At 53.1% G+C, this 23,330-nt stretch overlaps 1 protein-coding gene across 2 annotated transcripts in view; it reads left to right on the forward strand.

Moving 5' to 3' along the window:
* The window catches only part of SMAD7 (SMAD family member 7), a 30,478-nt gene extending 10,991 nt beyond the window's left edge, over window positions 1-19,487 (forward strand). For both annotated transcript variants that reach the window (XM_060122076.1, XM_060122075.1), the window contains exon 4: window positions 17,512-19,487. In XM_060122076.1, coding sequence (XP_059978059.1) covers window positions 17,512-18,050 — 539 coding nt within the window. In that variant the 3' untranslated portion in view covers window positions 18,051-19,487. The remainder of the gene's footprint in view (window positions 1-17,511) is intronic.
* Window positions 19,488-23,330: the final 3,843 nt, after the last annotated feature.

The raw sequence follows: 23,330 nt of genomic DNA on the forward strand, positions 1-23,330 counted from the left end.
GCCAGCCCGCTGGCTGCAGGTTGGAATTCCAGCCTTGCAGCGCGGGGCTGGCCGGGGAGACGACAGGCCAGGCCTCTGGGACTCGCAGTGAAACAGACCCCACCCCTGCAAGTTTCCTCAGTCTGGGAAAACGGCACATTTTTAGAAGGCTGGGACTCGGTTCCAGGAGATTGTACTTTCATTTCTGACAGCCGGCTCTCGGAGACAGATGGATTGCTTGCTGCCTGGTTGTGTGTGTGTGTGCGCGCGCGCGCGCGCGTATGCATGCTACAGACCTACAGATAGACACGTGCACAGACACATGAGCGGGCAGGCGCTGGGATAGGCCTGGGTCCCTCTCACGCGGGCTAGGTGGACCTCGGAGACGGTTTCTCCACAAGGATATGTGCTCTGGGCCCGGGGCCTGTTTGGATTGGTTCTGAATTGGGATCTGGGTATGGTGCTTTTGGAAAGGCGTGTAAGACAAACCCTTGTTGCTGGCACGTATCCTGGCTCAAGAATACCCACCTGGGAGAGGTCTTACGTAGATGGGAAGCTCCTAGGTTCAGCTCGATGGTGGAAGTGGAAAGGATTTGCTCCCAGAGCTTTCACTGTGTCACTGGTAATTAAAAGCATGTGTTCGAAGCTGTCATCTTTGCAGCCTCCATCTGGAGTTTCTAGGGGGGAGCTTTCATTTAGCTTGTCTGCTGTCCTGATTCGGGGTAGTGGGGTGGGGTGGGAGGGGTTTGAAGAAATACCACCTCACTTGTGAATTCCAGGTTATTCAGCTGCAGACCCAGACTCCTCCTTTGTATATTGGTGTCTAAAGCTGGTTGGGCCTCAGACATATGGGCCTCGCTGATTAAGGCAGGGATTAGAGGCCAGCGTCATTTGTAGTCATTTTTTAAAAATTATTTATTTTGGCTATGTTGGGTCTTCGTTGCTGCACGCAGGCTTTCTCTAGTTGTGGTGAGTGGGGGGCTACTCTTTTTTTTTTTTTTTTTTTTGCGGTACGCAGGCCTCTCACTGTTGTGGCCTCTCCCGTTGTGGAGCACAGGCTCCGGATGCACAGGCTGAGCGGCCATGGCTCACGGGCCCAGCTGCTTCCACGGCATGTGGGATCTTCCCGGACCAGGGCACGAACCTGTGTCCCCCGCATCGGCAGGTGGACTCTCAACCACTGCGCCACCAGGGAAGCCCGGGGGGCTACTCTTTGTTTGGGTGCGTGGGCTTCTCATTGCAGTGGCTTCTCTTGTTGCAGAGCACGGGCTCTGGGCATGCAGGCTTCAGTAGTTGTGGCACGCGGGCTCAGTAGTTGTGGCTCACGGGCTGTAGAGCACAGGCTCAGTAGTTGTGGCGCACGGACTTAGTTGCTTTGCGGCATGTGGGATCTTCCCAGACCAGGAATCGAACCTGTGTCCTCTGCATTGGCAGGCAGATTCTTCTCCACTGCACCACCAGGGAAGCCCCCATTTGTAGTCATTTAAACTTCAAAAGAGGTGCCACCCTGGATTTCAGGGAGGGAGGTGCGAGGCAGTGGAGGTGTAGTACCGATGTGTCTGGGGGAGGGTGTTGAGGAACCCATCTCTTGGCTGGACAAAATCATGCTTATCGGAGAGACACTGTCCCACCAACCCAAGGGAGGCCAGCTCCTTTGCTAAGGTCTTCAGATCCGTGGCTCGCTTCTAGTTCCTGGGTGATGGGAATGTCCTTAGGTCAGCATCCATTCCAGGAAAGGTTCTTTCCTCTTCTTTAATCTCTGCTGGCGTCTATGAGAGCCTCAGAGGAGAGTCTTCAAAAACACCTACATAATCTGAAAATGTGGTCGTGGCTCAGTCCACAGTCAACTTGGGCTCAAACCAAGTAGCTTAGGAAAGAGTGCCCCATCCTGTTTTTAAGGAAAGTTATTCAGCTGCATTTGTTGTCTGGTTGGGAATGGTGATGGCAAGCTGGGAATCTCCTCGGGTGCCTATTGCTGTGTTTTTATATCTCTCCTTCCCGTGCCTGGGAACAAGCAGATTGTGGTTTCGCTGGAGTCTCTAATGCCATGGGGGGTGGGGTGGGGGTGGATTGAGTTCATCCAAGTGGCCTTGAGCATGGGCTTGGGGGGAGGCAGAAGCACCAGCACATGTAACCAGGAGCGGGCTCCTTACCTATCCTCTCCCCTTCCTCTCCCCAACCATGTTGGTGAGGAGTGACAGTCTGAATCTCTAGGGACCCATATGTCCCTAAATGCCAGGCTGACGACTCAATCCCCGGCCGGCTCACCTGGTGCACACCCACTCCCCAGTGAAGACCAGTCAGGGACAGCAGCTCAGGCCGTTTGCCTCTTCTGCAAGGCTTGAGGTCACGCACTCAACCCCGGAGAAGGGCTCACTGTTAAAACCCCTTTTATCCTGGAAAGAATGGGGCAGTCAGGCAGGGGTTAAATGCAGGGTGACAGCATTTAAAGTCTCTGGAGCAAATTGGGGCTGCTCTTCCAGCCGGACTACATGGGCCACTGCCTCATGCACCCCGTCCCTGAAGCAGAGCAGGGCTGTCCCGCGAAGGGGCAGGGGCCAGGTGAGGGCCAGGTTCCGGTGCAGCTCTTGGCCGCTGTCTTGGGGCACTAACACCCTCTCCCCAGGGAGGCTTTTTCTTAGCAGAGCCCAGCAGTGGCTGCGTGGACTTCTGAACCTGTGGCCCAGAGCTAGGGAGGCAGTGAAAAGGGAGGGAATGCCAAAGGATTCATGATCAAGTTTGGCTCCCTTTGCTTCTTTATTGCTGCTGTTAACTATCCCGTGATACTGCACCTACAGTGCTGTGATCGCCAGGCCACTTCACAGCAGGTGTCTTAACCTGGTGGGAGAAAAAAAGGCGCAGGGTGGTGGTCCCCAGACTTGTCTGCACATCGGGACCCCTGGGAGCTTCCAAATCACAGTCTGTTGGCAGGATCCCAGCATCAGTATTTTTTGAGGCTTCCCAGATGATTTCAAGGTGCAGACAAGTTGGGGAGCCCCTGGTGTAAGGGGGAAAAGGGTCTGTGTTCCTGTGGGGGGGTATCTTTTGTGTGTGTGTGTGTGTGTGTGTGTGTGTGTGTGTGTGTGTGGAGAATATCTTTGGTGGCTGTGCAGGTTCTGTGATTCTGCCTGTGCTCCTATAGGGAAGAATTCGAGTACCTTGCTTGTTGAGCCTCTTCTCAACTAAGACTTTCACTCGATTGTAGAAACTTGACAAGGTGTGTTAACTCTGCCTCTTCCTCCCATTGGCTTTGTTGTAGTGGATGACATGGTAAAAGTGACCCACGGGACAGGGTCTCCTTTCAGGGCGATGAAGATGTTCTGGAACTAGATAGTGGTGATGGTTGCTCAGCTCTGCGAATGCTCTCGGTGTCACTAACGGTAAATGTTGTGTTACACCTGCCTTGCCACAGTTTTAAAAAGTAGTGACCTGGGGTAGCTTTTAAATGCATGCAGGTATTTAGATATTCAATAAAAAACACTGGCTCTGGAGAATGAAAATGGAGACTTCAGTTAGGTGCCTGAGGTCTGTAGATAGACGCTTGTTTCCAGAGCACCTCTGAGGTCTCCAGGGATGGGCCCACAGTCACGGGCCTGTCTGTCTCCGTGATTTTTCAACCTTTTCTTTTCCATCCTGGTTGCAGAAAGGAGAGACAGGAAAGTTCCCTGTGGCTCATTTTCCGAGGCTGACCTTTCTGCAGGGGAAGTGAGCGCCCTTGCTCCTTCTCTGCCCCAGATGCTGTCTTCCTCTGGGCGGCCCGGGGACTGGTAACCAGCCATGTAGGGGCGGGTCTCCCAAAGCCTGGAGTCGTCCTGACCCACCCTGCTGAGTGATCGGCCCCCTCCTCTGGTCCTGCTGCCTAAGACCCTAGTTGATGTGACAGCTTCACCGAGGTTATAGGGCTGCAGGGTAGAGGAGGCTGGTGACTCGCCCGTGAGCCCTCCCTTTGCAGGAGCCTTGTGAAAGGATACTGTACAGCGTGGCCACTGGGAGGTCACCACTGGCCCTACCATCTCTCTCGCTCAGTACTGAATGGCTAGCCCCGTCTGGCTGTGTGCCTACTGTCACAGACAGGCTTCCTCTCCGGGCTATTTTCAGCGGGAAGATATTATTAACTGCTGAGGCACAGTTCTCAATTTAGTGGCTAACACACCAAGAAAGGAACATTCTCTTGGTGGCGGCAACTCTACCTAAACACGGTGGCTCGTTGGGGGTGATGCCTCCAGCCCCCTTCGCTTCTCCCCACGAGGGTCTGTGCCCCTAGCCCACTTTCTGGGGCGGCTGCGACTGAAGATTCAGTGTCTACCATAGAGAGAATGAGGCTTTTTCTTAAAGCCAACTCATTAAATGTGTAGACCATGATAGCGTTTATATTCTAAAATGGGGAGATTTTGTGACCGGGATGGGGCACTGGATGGAAAAAGGAACTTTCTGTGGAGTTCAGGACAGCTGTTTAAAACAGGGTGATAACTTTCACCTTGTAAGTGAACAGGAAGTATTGGGACAAGACAGGAAATGGCATCATTCCTTTTATGAGAAGAACTCCAGAAAAAAAGTTGTTCGTGAAAGGTAGTGGCTGAGAGGAGGCTGGCCCGGTTTCGTTTTGTTTTTTTTCCCCCTTCTTTCCTTCCACTCCCATGAGAATTTCTGGGCCATTTTCTTTAAGAAAGAGGCTGTTTGAGAACTTTATGTTATTTTTATTATTTAAAAAAATATTTTACCAGAAGGGTCACATTCAGTTGAAATGCTAACTGCAGCCTTCTTGCCCAGTATACTAAGAATCTTTCATGAGTGTTGCAGCTTCCTTCCCCAAATGGGGAGGCCGAGCAGCTCTTGGCTGGAAGTGAATTTTGGTTTGGCTGCACAGTCTTCGACACTGAGCCCCACCCAGTGTCATTAGCTCAGTTTTAACTTGCAAAAAAAAAAAAAAAAAATCTCTTTTTTGGGGGGAGGGGTGGGTGGGAATTTACAGATACCCTTAGCCTGTTCACCTCAGCATGACCTTCCCCTCACCAAGGTGCCTGGCATTTGGCAGGCTGGGGCTGCCTTTATTTACTAGCAGTGGGCCTCATTTTGCCCAAGGAGTCCCTCCTTTAGCTTCCTGACTGCCTATCGCTAGGACTCTGGTGAGCGGTAAAGAGGTGACAGAAGACAGCTCCCCTGGTACAGCTGTGCTTAGTCCTGGGGGATGGGGGTAACTCAGTCACCAAGAAGCTTCCCCCTTTAGAAAGAGGGCTTGTGCAGCCCCACAGTGCTGTGCAGAAGGTGGTATTGTGCTGGGTGTGAAAACAGTTTTCATTTATTCATCTCTGGGTTTCTAAGTCCCCTCTTGGACAATGTCATTGTTCTCGTAACATGGGACAGGGCCCCGACCCGGGCTGTCAAGGAGCCATCTTTAGGATGGAGACCAGAAAGAAAGAGATCTGTGTGTGGCTGGCTGGCTCCCCATTTCCCCCCAACCCCCAGCTTTTTTCCTTAGTGGGCTTTGTTTTGCTCTCATAACACAACAAGAGCCCTGGGGTGTGTAAAAGCATTGTTGAACGTTCGGTGAGGCTAACTTGTCCAAACAGAGCAGGACGCCAAGGCAGAATGCTGTGGGCAGGTGGTGAGCCCACAGAGGTTGCCTGGCCGGCGCCTGGCTTGCAAACACCTCCCGGCATCAGCCGCAGCTGGCAGGGAAGTAGCTGAGGACAGGGGCTCTTTTCCCGCCTCCACGGGGAGCCTGGGGCCAGACCTAGGCCTTTCTGGCTGACCCCTGCCTGGAAGGCACGCTCCGCTCCCAGGTGGGTTCTCACGGGCCTCGCTCTGCCAGGTGTAAAGCTGGGGCCTGGGGGGCGGTGGTGGTGCAGCTGCTTTGGGAGAAGCCAGCGTGTCCCTGTGGTCTAATCATTTAGCGATTATTTACTGAGCACCTACTCTGTGCCACGCTTTGCCAGGCATGGAGGATGTAGTTCTTGGACTCTGCAGACGTAATGGTCTGTCTGAAGGTGCTCTGGGGTCAGTGAGAGCGAGGGTCCTTGAACAGGATGTGGCTCTGTCTGGAGGCAGGCACAGGGCAGCTTCTCAGCCATGGGGTGAGGCGTTGTAAGACACGGGGGAGGTGCAGGGATGGTACCCTGGGGAGATTGTTTGAGCACGCAGGGCCAGCACAGCTTCTCTGCTTGGGTTGTGTGGTCTGTTGAGAGTTGAGATAAAGCAAAGCTTGTGGATAAACAGAGGTCTGCCTCCTCCGGTTCTGTTTCTATTCCCGCCCCCCGCCCCCCCACTTGTTGATTGTGAGATAAGAGCTGCAACAGCAGGAGGTAGGGTTATAATCCAGACCCTGGTGGTACTTGGGAGCCCAGCAGAGTGGAGGTGACCAGCCAAGGGGCAGGGCGGGGGTGGCATGGGCACCTGGAATGTTAGCATTTATGTCTTTACAGCCACAGGGGAGGTGGGACATTTTCAAAGCCCAGGACTTGGACTTTTTTTTATAATTCCGGTGGGCTTGATTCCCATGAGGACCATCTGGGGATGCAACATTGCTTTTTAATTTAAAATCTGATGGTCAAGTTCATTTCTGAGGTCCCAGCCAGTGTGTGAAGCTCTGGCTGGCCCGCCTGTGGGTGGGTTTACCTGAGGTAATCTAATACCCAGTTACCAAGGGGTTTCATTTTCACTGCGCATCCTGCCCCTGGCCGTTCCCCCAAGGCCTCCTGGAGCTCACTGATTTAATTAATCATCCTTGTTCCTCTGTGGAGTCGGGAGAGCTCTTTTGGCCTTTGGTTAGATCCAGGGTAGTAAGGGAAGAACTGAGTTCAACTCGAGTTTTCCTCTTGCAAAATGGGGAGTTTCTGTCATTCAGACGTGAGCACTCAGATCACCCAGGCCCGGGACTGTTGGTGTCTCTCGTGTTTGCTCATTTCTGTGTTGCATTTTTACTTTTTAACTTGGGGTGGACGTTCAACAGGAACAAAAAAAGACAACGCCAAGGGCTTCCCTGGTGGCGCAGTGGTTGGGAGTCCGCCTGCCGATGCAGGGGACACGGGTTCATGCCCCGGTCCGGGAGGATCCCACGTGCCGCGGAGCGGCTGGGCCCGTGAGCCATGGCCGCTGAGCCTGCGCGTCTGGAGCCTGTGCTCCGCAAAGGGAGAGGCCACAACAGTGAGAGGCCCTTGGACAGCAAAAAAAAAAAAAAAAAAAAACAATGCCAAGAAAAGACTGTACTGTCAGTAAACTCACCTTTCTGCATCTGCCACTTGGAGGGTTAAATTACCATCTCCAGTCACCCTTTCCCACCTTGCGGTCACCTTCCCCAGTGAGCTTCTGAGGCTAGAGAGGGCCATGAAGAGCCGCTCAGCTCAGAAAGCGCCTGGGGACCTTGCCAGCCCCAGGGCAGCCTCGTAGCCAGCACGGCCCCTCCCCCTCATTAATCAGTAACCAAGAGGGAAAAGCAGGAGTTGAGTTCTTCCTGTGATCTGGGTGCACAGTATACAGTTGTTAAAAACAGATGGGCCTCAGCTCAGTGGGATCACAGTTAAAGGCCCACTGTGGATGGGGGGCGGTGTTTCCTGGGAAAAGACCTGGATTTGGGGGGGGGCTTGCAAAGATTCAGAAGCCGACCCCCATTTCAAGTGTTTGTCGGATGCCCCAGGAGGGGGCTTGGAGAGAATTACAATGGGAGGGAACGCGCCCACCCTCCAGATTTCAGTCCCCTGGGACTGGCCTGCTTTCCTGGGCTGAGGACGGGGGCACAGTCGTCAGCTGGCTGCATGGCGTTCACTGAGCCATTTTTGTGTCCTGGACCTCAGTTTTTTCATCTACAAAATAAGCAGTTTGACCTGGTCTCCAAGTCCCTTGCAGTACTGAATGAAATCCTGTGATCTTCGGTGCTTGGATTTGAAGGTGTGTGAGAATAAGACCCCTTTCGCGGAGGTGGTGGGTAGCTAATGGCCTCTTCCACCGGCGAAGGAAAAGGCTGTAGTTCTTCACGTTTTGAGGTTTGCAGACTTTTCCAAGAATGAATGAAAGTTGAAGGAACTTGCCCCAGAAGAATGCATGTGCATACATTTCCAGGGGTCCTTTAGCCCCATCCCATGGAATCCCTTGTTCGCAAGAAGGCAGGGTGTACACGAGAGCATTAGGAGAGGCGGGCCTTTTTCTTTTTGTGGTAAAATATACATACCATTTGCCATTCTAGCCCTTGTTAAGTGTACAGTTCAATGGCATTAAGTCCATCCCGTGGTTGTGCAAACATCACCGGTATCCACCCCCAGAACTTTTTCACCTTTCGAAACTGAAACTGTGCCCATGAGATACTAATATCGCAGTCCCCCCTCCTCCCAGCTCCTGACATGAATTTGACTGTTCCAGGTTCCTCATATGAGTGGATTCATGCAGTATTTGTCCTTTTGTATTTGTTTTATTTCACTCAGTGTAAGGCCTTCAAGATTCATCCATGTTGTAGTAGGTGTCAGACTTGCTTTTCTTTTTAAATGCGTATAGATATCCGTTCATCCTTCAGTGGACACTTGGGTTGCTTCCACCTTTTGGCTATCGTGAATAATGCTGCTGTGAACATGGGTGAACAGGTATCTCTTCAAGACCCTGCTTCAGTTCTCCTGGGCGTATACCCAGAAGTGGAATTGCTGGGTCATGTGGTAATTCTGTGTTGAGTTTTTTGAGGCAGGGCCATCCTGACTTGCGTGTCTGCATAGACGGATCACAGATCCCATGGGGCAACTGGGTGGACTTGAGGGTGAGCCCTGGGGCAGGGGGAGTGAGAGGAGAGTGGCATGGGGTGGGGGGAGGAGGACAGCGGAGGAGGGGTGGCCTGGCTCTCTGCAGGAATACAGGCCAGATTGGAGCCCGCGTTCATGTGAGGCCCAGAGTCCTCCGAAATGTGGAGCACACAGCACTGAGCAGCGGTGGCCTTGTGACGGTGGTCCAGGGTAGGGGGGCTTTCATACCCCTGGCTTCCTCACTGGAGGCTAAGGGGTGGGAGGGCCCGTGAAGGGGGGAGGTCACGCCTAGGAGGTCCTGGGTGCTTTGGGGGTGAAAGGGCTGGGATGGCTGAGCAGTGAGTGTGTCAAAGCCAGGGAGATTAGATTACGGAGGCAGACAGAAGTAATGATTAACTTTTCCAGTCTGCACACTGTCTCCACTCTGTCGTACTTTGTTTTTCCCTGTAAGTACAGTGCGGCCCTGGCCAGGCCCTGGTGTTGGGTTGTAAAGAAAGAAGGAATGAGGGCTGGGAGTGAGCAGGGGGCGGGGAGCCAGGGAGCTGGCCGGAGAGGGAAGGCTTTTCCATCAGATCCAGTGCTGGAATTTATTGGCCGGAATGCAGTAAGTGTTCAAAATGCCATCCCATCCAACAGTTTTCATAATTGTTATGGAACAAGGGGAGCTGGGGGAGGGGAGGGATGAAAAAAGGACTTTTGTTTCTCACTGGATTTTTCCTCTTCTTCGGAAGGTTTCTCTACCCTCCAGAAAAACGAGAGTTGAGCTGGAGCTGTGTGAAGGACGGGGTGGGGCAGGGCCCGCGTCTGGGGCTGGAATACCTTGCAGGGAGCTTGGAGGGTCCATGCAGCTCGGGGGCTTTATTCAATTGAGACCCACAGCGAAAGCTGCTTCCGCAGAGCCCCCAGACCTGCAGAACCAGGAAAAAACTGTCCTGCACCTCTGGGGGTCGTGTCCTTTCGGAAAGCTGGCCGATTGTGCATCTGTATTTATTAAGCTTCTTTAACGCGTAGCCAGCGTACTTACAAGTGGTCAGTAAAAAGAAGAAAATGAGGGACTTCCTGGTGGTTTAAGAGTAGTTTCCTTTGTTGGATCTGTGTTTGCGAGGGGAGGCGCATCGCCAGTTGGGAATCCACGCGTGGAATTTGGGGGGTTTCTGGACTCTCCCCGGGTTGGGGGTGGGTGGGTCAGAGATGTGACGTCCATACCCTTCTGTTGTGTGCACGTCCTCCTTGCTGTGTCTTCCGGGGAGTGGCCAGGATCCTACCCAGGGGGCAGGCAGGTGAGCAGATAATGCCCCCGTGCAGGCAGGTCTGGGGGGCTCTGTATGCAAGTGTGTGACCCCTCTTTCTGAAGGGAGCTGCTGAGTCAAGTTGGTGGGGGGGACGACGGTGGGAACTCGGTGATGCACCCTGGGGTGGAAGAGACTTGAAATTCAGACTTGAAAAGGACGAGGCTGGATGCACGCTAACCACCAGCCAGGGAGGCCCATTTACTGTAAATATTATGAATGGAGTTGGCCGGGCTGGGAGTCCCCACCCTTCCTCTGAGGCCTCTCGGAGCTGGGCAGAGCTGGCCTCCTCAGAAGGCAGGCAGCCGGGTACACGCTATAATTTGCATGGCTGAAGGCTGGGGCACAGGAAGCCGCGTCAGCCCGGCTGGCGAGACAGATGGGAGCTTTTGATCTGTGTGGCTTCCCCCCTTCCCCGGCGCTACCCTTAATTATATTCTCTGATGGCAAAACACTGCTCTCAGGAGGGACCCCTGGGCTGGGGGCCTCCGACTTGGGCCGATTGAGGGGCTTTAGGAGGTGGGGCTGTGGCCCGTTGGGGGAGTAGGGAAGTACTTTTTAGCTCTAGTAACTGATTACTCATCACAGTTTGTAAGGCACAGTCACGAATCAGTCTTCTAGACGAGCAGGACCTGCCAAATATGTCAGCCCAGGGGAGTTTGCAAGAGGAAGGAGGGTGATGATGGCTGAGAAGTTTCAGGGCGCCGAGCATGGGTGGGCATTGGAAATAAGATGGTGATATAGGAGACCCTTCCCCAGACACTCACCTTTTCCTGGGGGCCATGAATGAAGACACAGAAAGAACATGGGTTTGTTAACTCTTTGCAATGAAAAAAAAGTTGGTTTATAGATGGACACGGCCAAATCTGACTCAAATCTCCTTTCCCTTTTGATTTTGTTTTGTTTTATTGTTGCAAATGAAATGCAAAAATGTGCCCTGCTCCCCAAATTGATTTTCTTACTCTCCAGAAGGTAGTAGAAATAAATGGAACCTGTGTTGTTGAATACTGAAACCCACAGTGTAGCCAGAGACCATCAGAGCCAGAAGGGGGCCCATGGGGCTGTTTTGCCCCAGTCGCCTTTGCCCCAGCTGTGGGCTGGTCAGACTGAGACTCTGAGGGGGCAAAGCCGCTTGGCCAAGGTCACAGAGCAGCAGCTTGCTGGCAAAGAAGCCGTTTCACTCCTGGCTTGCCTGGTGCGAAGGAGCTGGACCCCATCCTCAGGGGCCACGGTAGGCATAGCATTTCCACAGTGGGCTGGGAAGGACACTTGTTTTCCCCTCTAGTGTTTGGAGAGGACTGGTGGCTTTTGAGGCCTGAGGTGGCCGCCCACACACAGCTCACACCAGCCAATGTTCTGGCCTTGAACCCAGCTCTGCTTTGCAGCAGGTGATGTGTGTCTCATTGCCCCTCCTTTAACATAGGAATGGTAATACCGTGCAGCCTCTCAGGGTCCCCTTTCTGTGAGCCCCTTTCAACAGAACTATACATAGTAAATGCTCGTTAGGTGAAGGTATCAGTATCAGCCCAGAACTGTTGTCCCACCTGGGGTGGGGGGGGCGAAGAGTTGTCAGCATTTTCCGAGCATCTGGAGAAGCTAAGAGATAACATGCCCCTAAGAGCCGAGACCCTCCGCTGTGGCTGCTGGCCGGGCCCTGACCTCTGGCTGCTTTTCATCAAATTGTCACAATGCCAGTGTGGCCAGTACTGGGAGCTCCATTTTAGAGATGAGCTCAAGTCACCACCAAGGTGACACGGGAGGCAGATTGAAGGGGGGAGTGTCTGACTCCACAGCTGGTCAGCTCGTGGCGGGTAGAACTCGCTGAGGAGTGAGGTTGGGTCCAGGGACCTGAAGAAGCACCCTGGCCTTTGAAGGAGAGCTTGTGGCACCCCCTGCCCACCCCCCAGCCCAGCCGCCTCAGCGGAGAACCTTGTTGCAGAGCTCTGAAAAAAAATCCAACTTTTCCGTCCTGCCTTCTACCAGCCAGAGTTCATTCTCTGATGCATTTGGTTGTAGGAGCTTGGGGGTAGCGGTGATGGGTTGGGTCTGAGCATTTTCTGGGTAACTGAGAGTTAACCTGAAACGTTTTGAGTTAGTTTCAACCACCATGGTAGCTTGCTTTAAACCCCAGAGCTGTCTTTGCTGCCCCAAGAATCCGAGGGGGCAGCTCTGGCGTCATCTTTTGTGTCCCGGGTGAGGTTGTAAGCATGGCTGGTTAGAGCTGACCCCAGAACCCAGACTGAGCCCAGACACCGAAGCAGGTTTTTATGTGTTTGCTTCCTCCTGAAAACTAGAGACCAGCGAGAGACTTGGTTAATTGTGTTTGGGATGAGAGTGGATGGGACGGGTTGGCACCAAGTCCCCTTTTATCTCAGTCCTTGTCCCTGAAATGAGCTGGTTGCTCTCTGAACAGTTTCCTGACCAGGGTGGGGAGCCGGGCCGATGAAGCTGTTAACCTTTGGGACGACTGATTTAGGGGGAAGGACAGGATGAGGCAACCCTTGGTGGCGCCGGAGTCCCGAGGAGGGAGGGCCCTGGACCTGAGAGGGCGAGGCGTGGCCACGTTTGCGTTCCAGGGTTGCCGGGTTTACTTCTGGGTCTGCATGTGTGCCCTTCGTTTGCCCTCATCAGCCCGCGTGAGGCAGCCATTTCTGCCCAGGTTCCATCCCCAGCCGGGTGCTCTGCTGGACCACTGGGGAGGGGGCTCGCAGACCCATCCCACCGTGGGATAACCAGAATATTGAATAAGAGAAATAATCCCTTTATAATCCAAGTGCCTTGTGGAGATGAGAGTGGGTTGAGACCCCCACACACACACACACCCGCCCGCCTTTTATTCCAGCCCCCTGGTTGCCCTGGCAGTGGGCACATTGGACTCAGCGGGTGCCTGCTTCTGTGGCTTTCTCTGTGCTGCTTCATTTCCCAAGTATGTCCCTGTCCTGAAAAGTCAGAAACTTGGGGACCCCCCACCCCTGTCCCATCAGCACCACCTCTGTGTGTGGACACAGCTAGGGTGAGATGGCCTCACTTCAAGCGTTCTCAGAATCCCACTGGGACTGGGTGTTTTGGAACAGTTCTGCCTCTCTGGCCTCATGGTCAACTTCCTAAATTGGAGACCGGACATGGTACCGTCGAGGCACTGAACTTGGCCTTTCCTCCCTCCCTCTTTTTTTTTTCCGCGGTCTCCCTCCCGCCTTTTTTTTTTTTTTTGCTGTCCGCGGGCCTCTCACTGTTGTGGCCTCTCCCGTTGCTGAGCGCAGGCTCAGCGGCCATGGCTCATGGGCCCAGCCGCTCTGTGGCAGGTGGGATCTTCCCAGACCTGGGCACGAACCCATGTCCCCGCCCCGCATCGGCAGGCGGACTCTCAACCACTGCGCCACCAGGGGAGCCCCTCCCTCCAGTTTTTTTCTTTTTCATCTCCTACACCTTCAAATCAAAAATTTTAAAAGGGGGAAGTTCCTCTCTTACCTAGGCCTTGAGGGTCTGGTCACCCTGTGCCATTGCGATCCCAGGCATGAGATTCATTCATGAGCCTCTGGTCTTCTGGGAGGGTCTGGTCTGTTCATTCACGACCAGGGTAATTAAATAACTCTTTGTATGAGGCATGGAGCTCCTTGTTAAGTGGTCTTCCCTAATGCAAGTGCAAACACGAGGCACAATCCTTCTCCTTCTCCACACGGCCTCCCGCTTTGCTTTTAAAGGGTAGATTTTATGCTTTAAGGGAAATTGGGAAGGGGAGGGGGAAAAACAACCTTAAAGGAATTTTAGGCTGATTCAGCACTTTTCTGGGGTTGGTCCACAAATTCCCTGAACTGTAATAAAAAGAAAAACTTGTGAGCAGGCATCTGATTAGGTAGCTTTTGACAACACAGCTTTTCTTTTGGATGCTTTAGAATGCACAAATACAGTTTTAAAACAGGCCCCTGGTACAGTTTTCTGAGCAGGGAGAAGCTGAAAATACCGGAAAAGGTTATAAAAGCTGAGGGAAATTAACAAGGGACTGCGAGTTTTGCCTTCAGAGGTTAAGTATCGGCAACCAGGATACTAAGACCCTTCCTCAGTCCTTGTAACGAGGAGGCCTTTTTTTTTTCTGTGCAGGGTCCTCCCAGCTCCTCCCTCGGAGGCCTGGGAAGCCCCTAGGAGCTAAGCGTCTGCCCTGACCTTTGTGGGGAGATGCTTGTGGGCTGTGGGCCCAATTCCAGGAACTGTGCTTCTCTGAAGATGATGCTGAGCGCTTCCTAGAAATGAGCCCAGACGGCGGGTACTTCAGGGCTAAGGAGCGGAGTCTGAACTGGCCATTTGGGGCGTTGTACTGGGCCCCCAGAAGTGTGCTGTGTAAAAGGGGCCTTCGCTCCAGTGATGGGTTTGTCTGACAGCCTGTTTCTGTGCTCAGAGCTGTGGAGTTCAGGAGCAGCAAGGAGAAGAGGTATCAGGGCACTAGGGGACTGCAGGGTGACATGGTGGGGCGACACGTGGGGGCCCTGCTGCCCCAGATTAGGGCACCTAGTGGGCTTTCCGGGGCCTTGTTCACATCCAGGGACACCTACACGCTGCCGTTTATCTGGGCCGGGCCATTAACCTCAACAGAAAAAGGCTTTTTCTTTTTCCATGGGATGTCTGGCAGCAAATTGCTGGATGCATTGTCGGGCCACACAGATGAAAGAGAAACCCGCCAAAACGCCCCCCCACCCCGCCCCATTCCCCCTCCTCTCTACTGGCCAACCTCAGGCCCCAGTCTCCCCACCACCCCCCGCCCAGCTTCCTCTGCCCCCAGGCAGACAAGGCGGGCCCCCCCCCCCCCCGCCCCTTGCCGGTGGGCCTGGCACAGGGGCAACTCAATCTTCAGGCTCCCACCCCCTTCCTCCCCCTCCCCCCACTCCCCCAACCCCCATACTCTGGCGGGTGCCAGGTTTCAGGGGAGCCGGGCTCCATGAAACAAAGTATTATGAGGCTCCGCTGAGGGTCTCCTGAACTTCCCTCCCAGCGACTCCTGAGCCTTCCTTTCCAGGCCGGTTTGTTGTCCCGAGTTGGGATAATAAGTGAGAACTTCTTACATTTGGAAACGCTCTCCCGCCTCAAACAAGCAGGCAGGTGGGCGCCCTGTGCCTTCCAGAAGAGGGCTTTCTGCAACCCGGCGAACTTGGACGTCAGAGCATTTCTATTTACGCGGGTGTTGTGGGTCTTTGGTATAGCCTTCAGAGCTGAACTCCCTCGGCAAGAGGGTTCAGAAGATTGCTAGCGCTCGCGAGTTTATTAGCAGTTGATGGATACTTTGCAGAAACAAGCTAAGGCCTGATGACTCACCTTCTGCTTGGAGCTCTTGTACCTCTCTTGTTTTTCCATATGTTCCTGTGTATGCGCATGCAAACACACGTTCACATAACACACACTCGAAGTGTGCTCGTATCCATGCACACAGCCTCTTTCACACTTGTGCTTCAGAGATGAATGTCGGGGTCGGGGGTGATGGGCCAGGTTTCTGGTGTTGATTTTCGGTGGGGTGGTGGTTGAGGGGAGGAAGGAGCCCTCAGCTTCCCCGTCTTGTGTAGCTGGCGGGGCAGGCATTTGAGAAGGCCAGGTGGGGGGCATCCAGGCAACTGGTGCTCAGGGTGGGTGTTTGTGGCTGCCTCAGTGGGTCACCGAGCGCCTTTGTACAGACTTATTCACGGGACACCTCCATGTAAAGTTAATGCAGCTGACTGGTTCCCAGGTCCTTACGTGCCTGTTAACGTTGGAAGGAGTGGGTGTGCTGAGCTGCACTGGTTACCCAGCCTGCTGGGGCAGCAGGACAATGGAGACCCGAGCCCTCCTTTACCCCCCCTGCTGTGCTGTATAACCCATCATCGTGCAGGTTCTAAACTCAGTGGTTCCCAAATCAAAAAGGCCAATCAAACCCAAAGACCACACACACCACCCCCAACTTCATGCCCCAAGCCCCCCACCCCAGTAAGTGAGAAGCAGGGACCTACAGGGAGGGCAGGAGGCCGCCTCTGCTGCCTGCCAGGCCTTCCCCCTGTCTCTCCCCATTTTCGTTAACAAATACAAGACTTCCGGTCTCCGCCCTGCCACCACAAACCACAGTGTTCCTGCAGCCCGGCTGGGCTGGGGAGACTCACGGTTCCCAGTCTGAGCCCTGCCCTGCCGCCTCTAGCTTAAAGGAGGAGTTAGAGGAGTCGGAATGCCAGCCTCCAGGGCCCCCTTTCCTTTCATATGCTCCCCCCTTTTAAAGATCTCTGAGTGCCTGTTTGGGAGTCACCTTACCAGAATCACCCCAGTCTCTCCTGCCGCCCGTGGGAAGAAGCATGTCTAGGAAAGCCGAGGTGGGCCCTCCAGGGGAGGAAGGGGGCAGGGCATCGACTTTAGATGCTTCTAGGGAGGGAAGGGGAAGAAAGCAAGATGCAGCAAGCAGGACCCTGCAAGCATGGCGGTACCCACTTTAAACACATCGTCTTCTGTCTGGGCTGCAGGAAGTTAAGGTAGTCTGGGCTGACACCAACTTGCAGGTTGTGATTTGGCATTTTTACCTGAACTCACGTGTACAGAGCTGCCGCTGACAGACACACTGAGAGTTATTTTTCTATTAGGAAGATAGATATTTTTAACGCAAACCACGTCCTTTAAAATTTTTCCTGGATATGGGACTTCCCTGGTGGTCCAGTGGCTAAGACTCCACACTCCCAATGCAGGGGGCCAGGGTTCGATCCCTGCTCAGGGAACTAGATTGCACGTGTCACAACTAAGAGTTCACACACAGCAACAAAGATACTGCATGTGGCAACGACGATCCCACATGCTGCAACTAAGACCCAGCACAGCCAAAGAAATAAATAAGTAAATAAATATTTGTGGCGGGGAATAAACTCTGCAGTGGCTCCTCCTTTAAAAAAAAAAAAGTTTTTTTTCCTCCCGGATAGCGCCTCCTATGACCAAGGCACTGATCTGAGAACTGGGAGACAACAAGCACAAAGACTGCTTAGCAGGTGGTCCTGGGGTCTAGGTCTGGTTCCATCATCCCTGGGGCCTGAGCAACAAGCTTTCTGAGTCCAGGTTTTCTCGTGAGGATGACAAGGGACTGGAGCAGTTGGCCTTCAAGGTTCCATCCAGTTTAAAGAACTGTAATTCTAGACCATCCAACTGTAAGGCCTTTTCTAGCCCTAAAACTAGGACCAGCCAAGTTACTAAGTGGTCTTGGCTTCTGAGCTCTGCAGCGATGGGGCTTTCCTTTGGCCGGGTGGGCACACGTGCTGGTATCCTGGGTCTCTGACAGGGTGTGGGGAGTGGAGGGAAGAGGCTCCCCAGCAAGCCCCATGCTTAGAGGCAAGGCTCTTCCGTCACTGGGTCACGATTTCCAGGCCCCAGTAGGAGGACTGTTCGGCCTGCAGCACATCCAGCACCCCATTCCCTCCTTCTGTCTTGCCCTGAGAGACGAGCTGATCATGGGGCTGTGTGTGATCTTGATTTCGGGAGGAAGAGGAAAAGGAGGGGCTCCCTCACCCAACCATGTCCGCCATTTTGTTTTCTAGATTCCCAACTTCTTCTGGAGCCTGGGGATCGGTCACACTGGTGCGTGGTGGCATACTGGGAGGAGAAGACGAGAGTGGGGAGGCTCTACTGTGTCCAGGAGCCCTCCCTGGATATCTTTTATGATCTACCTCAGGGGAATGGCTTTTGCCTCGGACAGCTCAATTCGGACAACAAGAGTCAGCTGGTGCAGAAAGTACGGAGCAAGATCGGCTGTGGCATCCAGCTCACGCGGGAAGTGGATGGCGTGTGGGTGTATAACCGCAGCAGTTACCCCATCTTCATCAAGTCAGCCACACTGGACAACCCGGACTCCAGGACGCTGTTGGTACACAAAGTGTTCCCCGGTTTCTCCATCAAGGCTTTTGACTACGAGAAAGCGTACAGCCTGCAGCGGCCCAACGACCACGAGTTCATGCAGCAGCCGTGGACTGGCTTCACCGTGCAAATCAGCTTCGTGAAGGGCTGGGGCCAGTGCTACACCCGCCAGTTCATCAGCAGCTGCCCGTGCTGGCTGGAGGTCATCTTCAACAGCCGGTAGCCACGTGGGGAGAGGACAGCGGGAGCCTAGCGGGCCCGGTCCAAACTACTTTGCTGCTAATAGTTTCCTCCTGAGTGCTTGCTTTTCATGCAAACTCTTTGGTCGTTTTTTTTTTTTCTTTTTTTCTTTTTTCTCCCCTCCTTCCCCTCGTTCTTGTTTATGTTCTGTTTTGTTCTTTGAGAAATAGCTTATGAAAAGAATTGTCGGGGTTTTGGCGGGGGCGGGTGGTATGGTTGGCAGAACACCGAGGCGTGAAAAGGGGAAGCAAAAATCAGTACCACCGAACACAGTGTAAATGGGGGGGCAGGCCTCGACTTCGGGGTCCTCGTTGCCCTCGTCAGGGTGTACGAGAGAGAGAGAGAGAGAGAGCGTGTGTGTACACGCAGATGGGGGAAGCGGTGTGCTCTGTTGTGTTTCCTACGGATGTTGACCGCTGAGAGGTTTGCGCTCCCAAGCTGTGTCCCTCGTGCTCCTTGGACTTGCACAGTGGGGCAGCGGGTGTCCCAGCAGTGGCCAGCAGCAAGGCTCTGTCCCCCAGCCTGGGGAAGCCCCCATCCCACCTCTCCCCTTCTAGGACATTGGCCTGTCCGCAGGCTTCTTAGAAGCCACCCTGCCAGTTTTTCCATGCTGTCTCACTCCCTTCCGGCCACCCTGCTGCCGTTGTCGTGTCTTTCCTTTTTGGCCATCTGCTCCTGGATACCTCTGAGATGGGCTTCCCGAGGGCTGCCGGGGCAGCCCCGTCACAGTATTGCTCACCCAGTGCCCTCTCAGGCCCCTCCGCCTCTCCCCTGCCCTGGTTACATCAGGTTTTTCCTGGACTCAGAAAACCAGCTCAGCACTTTCCTCCCCTCTGCAGCCTGTGTGTTGAGCTCTGCTGTTAGACCAGCGAGGGGAGCCGCCCCACTCCCCACCAAGAAGGATTCGGTCCATCTTAACCCAAGGTACCATCCTGAGCTGACACCTAACTCTTCCGTTTCTTCTACAACTCATACACTCGTATGATACGTTGACACTGCTCTTAGCTCAATGAGCATGTTTAGACTTTAACATAAGCTATTTTTCTAACTACAAAGGTTTAAATGAACAAGAGAAGCATTCTCATTGGAAATTTAGCATTGTAGTGCTTTGAGAGAAAAAGGACTCCTGAAAAAAAAACCCTGAGATTTATTAAAGAAAAAATGTATTTTATGTTATATATAAATATATTATTACTTGTAAATATAAAGACGTTTTATAAGCATCATTATTTATGTATTGTGCAATGTGTATAAACAAAAATAAAGAAAAGATGCACTTTGCTTTAATATAAATGCAAATAACAAATGCCAAATTAAAAAAGATAAACACAAGATTGGTGTTTTTTTCTATGGGTGTTATCACCTAGCTGAATGTTTTTCTAAAGGAGTTTATGTTCCATTAAACAATTTTTAAAATGTATACTTGATTCCATGTTGTCCTCCAGCTCCTTTTTCTTCTGGTGGGTGGGCAGCGGGATGTAGCCATCAGAATCCGGTACAGTTGGGGTCTCCCAGAGCTTGGTTGGGGAGGAAGCTTGGTTGGTGGGACCACAAAAGGGAGAGACGATCCGGAACGCCTTGCTCTTCCTTGCATCCTAGAAAGACCCGTACCTACACAGATACCACCTTTCTTGTTAGGCAGGAACCTCAGGGTGCAGCTGGTGGGTGTCCTGAATTTGTAATGGGTCAACCTCGGGGAGCCCTGAGTTACAAAGGCAGCTGATTTTTCAAAGCCTGAAAAGTTGAAATATCATTTTGAATGATTGGGAAGGAGGTTGCACTGGGAGACAGGATGGCAAGGTAAAGTCCCAAGAACTTGGGGTCCGTCCAGTTCCTGCTTGCTGACTCCTTTGCTTTACATTAAGTCCTGAGACGACTGCACCTTTCCCAGAGGAAGGTCACTGCCACACTGGGTTCCAGGAGAGATTCCCTGAGGGCTGAAGCCCTGGAGTAGAGATGAGGCTGGGGCTGAGTGTTGATGGTGGGAGGGAGGGATCTGGGTCCGCTAAGTTCTGTACTGGGCACTCCGGGAGGTGGAGTAGGCTGAAAGGAGTCTGGGCAGACCCTACTCTGCATCTGCTTAACTCTTCCAGTTCTCTATTCCCTTGGCCCAGCCCAGCTTAGCCCCAGTGACACTTGCTGGTATTGCCCCTGGGATTTTCACTGATCTGAGCCATGTTTTATTATTTTTCAATTAATTAATTTTGGGCTATGTTGGGTCTTCGTTGCTGCGCACGGGCTTTGCCTAGTTGCTGGCAGCGGGGGCTTCTCTTGCTGCGGAGCACGGGCTCTAGGGCGCACAGGCTTCAGTAGTTGCAGCACGTGGGCTCTAGGCTCAGTACTTGCGGTGCACAGGCTTAGTTGCTCCGCAGCATGTGGGATCTTCCCGGACCAGGGATCGAACCCCTGTCCTCTGCATTGGTAGGCGGATTCTTAACCACTGTGCCACCAGGGAAGTCCCTGAGCCACGTTTTAGATTCGAGACCTCTTGCACAAGAAGTAGGTTCAAATCGGGCACCAAATGGGGCTGTTTAGGTGTCTATGTCAGGGGGTCTTAAACCTTAGACCCAGGAAGGGGCTCTTTGAAGTGGGAGTTAAGATTTTAGATATCACAAACTGGTACAATTTCAGAAAAAAATTTTTGGAGGGCCAAAGTAGGATTGCCAATTTTTCATTTTGCCAAATGACACAAAGCATTACAGCTTACTGGCACCACTGTTTAATGCGAGGGAATTCTAATACAATTGTATAGCGAGGAATGTTAACTTAGAGCTTTAGTGCCAAATGGTCATCTGGGCCAGCTTGTTCACATGAGGTGACGGGGAGCTCACTACCACTTGAGGCAGCTTTTTATCAGTTGAACTGAAACCTGCCTCCATTTATTCTAGTTCTGCAACCTAGAATAAGTGTAAAATGCACGTCTGGAAGACACCCAAGGAGGGCTATAATTAATTCCCAGGTGGTAGTGGTGGAGGAGGGGTGGGGTGGAAGGTGTTGCATTAGGGAGCTGTCAAAGGCATTTTCGTTTGCTCTAACTTGCATCAGCATGCCAGGAAGCTCTTTAATAATAATAATAGCTACCATTTATTGAATGCTTAGCTAGTTGCCAGGCATGATGTTAAGCGTTTAAGGGAATTATTTAATCCTCCCTAGGACCCCCTGCAAAACTGGAAGCTTTGAGAGGTTAAAAGACTTGCCCAAGGTCACTCGGCGAGGAAGTGCTGGGAGTGGTGGTGTTCATGGGCTGACTCTGGCCTTACTCCTTGGTCCAAACCCTGTGGAGATGTTATTTGGTGGAGTCCGTTGGGACTCCAGTCCCACCACCTCAAATCAGCGGGAAGGCGGGCCCCGAGCTGCTTGCCCGGCGAGCTGCGGGGGCAGGGCCTCCGGGTCCAGGAGGCGGGGGCTGTGGCAGCAGCACCTTCACGCCCTCCTCTGTCACCTGGACTTGACTCTCAGCCCCACAAGGTTGGAACTGGGCCGTGGGCGTGTGGACCCCCGTGGCGTGGCTGACCCTGGGTCAGGGAAAGAAGGACATTTAGGGGAAACCCCATGTTTGCAGTACACGGCACTAAGCTGCCGTCACCGCAGACATCCCTTGGGCGCCTCTGATGTGCTAGGACTGCTGCAGGGGACACGTGTCCTCCGTGGTGCTGGAGGACAAGACGCCCGCGCCTGAGGGTGGCCAGCAGCCCAGGCAGAATGTGTTGAGTGAGGAGCGAGGACCTCCAGCCAAGGAGTTTGGATTCGTGGAGAGGAGAAGATGCCCCCTCCCTTGGAGGGAAGTTTTCCTGTTACCTGTTTCTCCTTCCTCTCTCAGCTCACCAGTCAGATTTTGCGGTGTGTCACAGGGTTCTGTCCTCCCCTCTCTTCTTGGGCCACACCTTGTCCCCGGGTGGCAACGTCACTCTGGTACCTTCATCTCTCCTCACCTGCAATGCCTCAGCTGCCCCAGCCAGAAACCTGGGTTCTCCCATCTCCCCCGCCCTGTCCCCCGACATGAAATAAACAGCGAGATCCTGTCCTCCCTGCCTCGTTCCATCCACAGGTAAAAAGTGCAAACAGTTCTCACGTATGTTCCCTTGCTCCATCCCCACTAGTACGATTTAGTTTGGGACCTTCTAGAGCCTCCTTCCTCTACTCCAGATGCCTTTCAGCATCTGCCTCCGTCAACCTCATGCCTTAACCCCCCACCCCCTCAACACATACACACACCCCCACCCCCTCAACACACACACACACACACACACACACACACACACACATCCCACCCCCACCCCCTCAACACATACACACACCCCCACCCCCTCAACACATACACACACCCACCCCCCACCCCCTCAACACATACATACACACACCCCCCACCCTCCACCCCATCTTGGTCCCCAGCATGCAGGGTAACTTGCAATTCGTCAAACACGCCTTGCTTATGTGTTTCCAAGCAAGCGCTTTCCAGCTCCTTCTTCAATTGGCTGTCTTCTTCTCATCCTTCAGGATGCAACTCAGACCACACCTCCTCCAGGAAGCTTCTCAAAAATTTCTGCTCTAAAGAGACAGCAGGGGTATAGGATTCTCTCTTCCCTACTGAACAGTAAGCTTTCGGCACTCTGGGATCCCTCTTAGGATCCACTACCTTAAAAATGTCCGGTACAGTGTTCAGACAGGGCTTGTCCTGATGAGGGAGGGAGAGGCAGAACTGTGCTTGGGATGGAAATAGTAATAATAATGATGGTGAGCACTGCTTGCATTCTGACTCTGCGGTAGCAGTGTTCCAAGCATTTTACACTGGGATGGTGCCGTGTGATCCTTACAACTATCCTAACAGTAGACGCATTGTCATGAGCCCCATTCTACAGATGAAGAAACTGAGGTTAGAGAGTTGCCCAAGGGTCCCCCAGCTGGTAAGTGATAGCGTCAGATTTCATCACCTCTGTGCTATCTCACTTCTATGGGCAGGCCTGGGTCAAGGGTGACTGAGTCGGGCATATGTTCTTTCTAAAACCAGTTCTGGTTTGAAAGGACCAGGCTGATCTGACTGCTGAACAGCAGAAACAGCGCCTGAGGTTTGTACAGATTTGTGTGCACCAAGGGTCTTCCCAGCGCATGTCCTCCACAGGCCCACGCTGCGGCACCACACAGGCAGGCCTTGGCCAGCTCCGGACGAGGAGACCCTCCCACAGGTGAGTGATTTGCCCAGGACACCCACATACAGCCTGGGGGAGGGAAGGATGGAATTGCACCCAAGCCCACAGCAAACAGA

Source organism: Lagenorhynchus albirostris, chromosome 14 (genome assembly GCF_949774975.1).
Source record: "Lagenorhynchus albirostris chromosome 14, mLagAlb1.1, whole genome shotgun sequence".
Taxonomy (NCBI): domain Eukaryota; kingdom Metazoa; phylum Chordata; class Mammalia; order Artiodactyla; family Delphinidae; genus Lagenorhynchus; species Lagenorhynchus albirostris.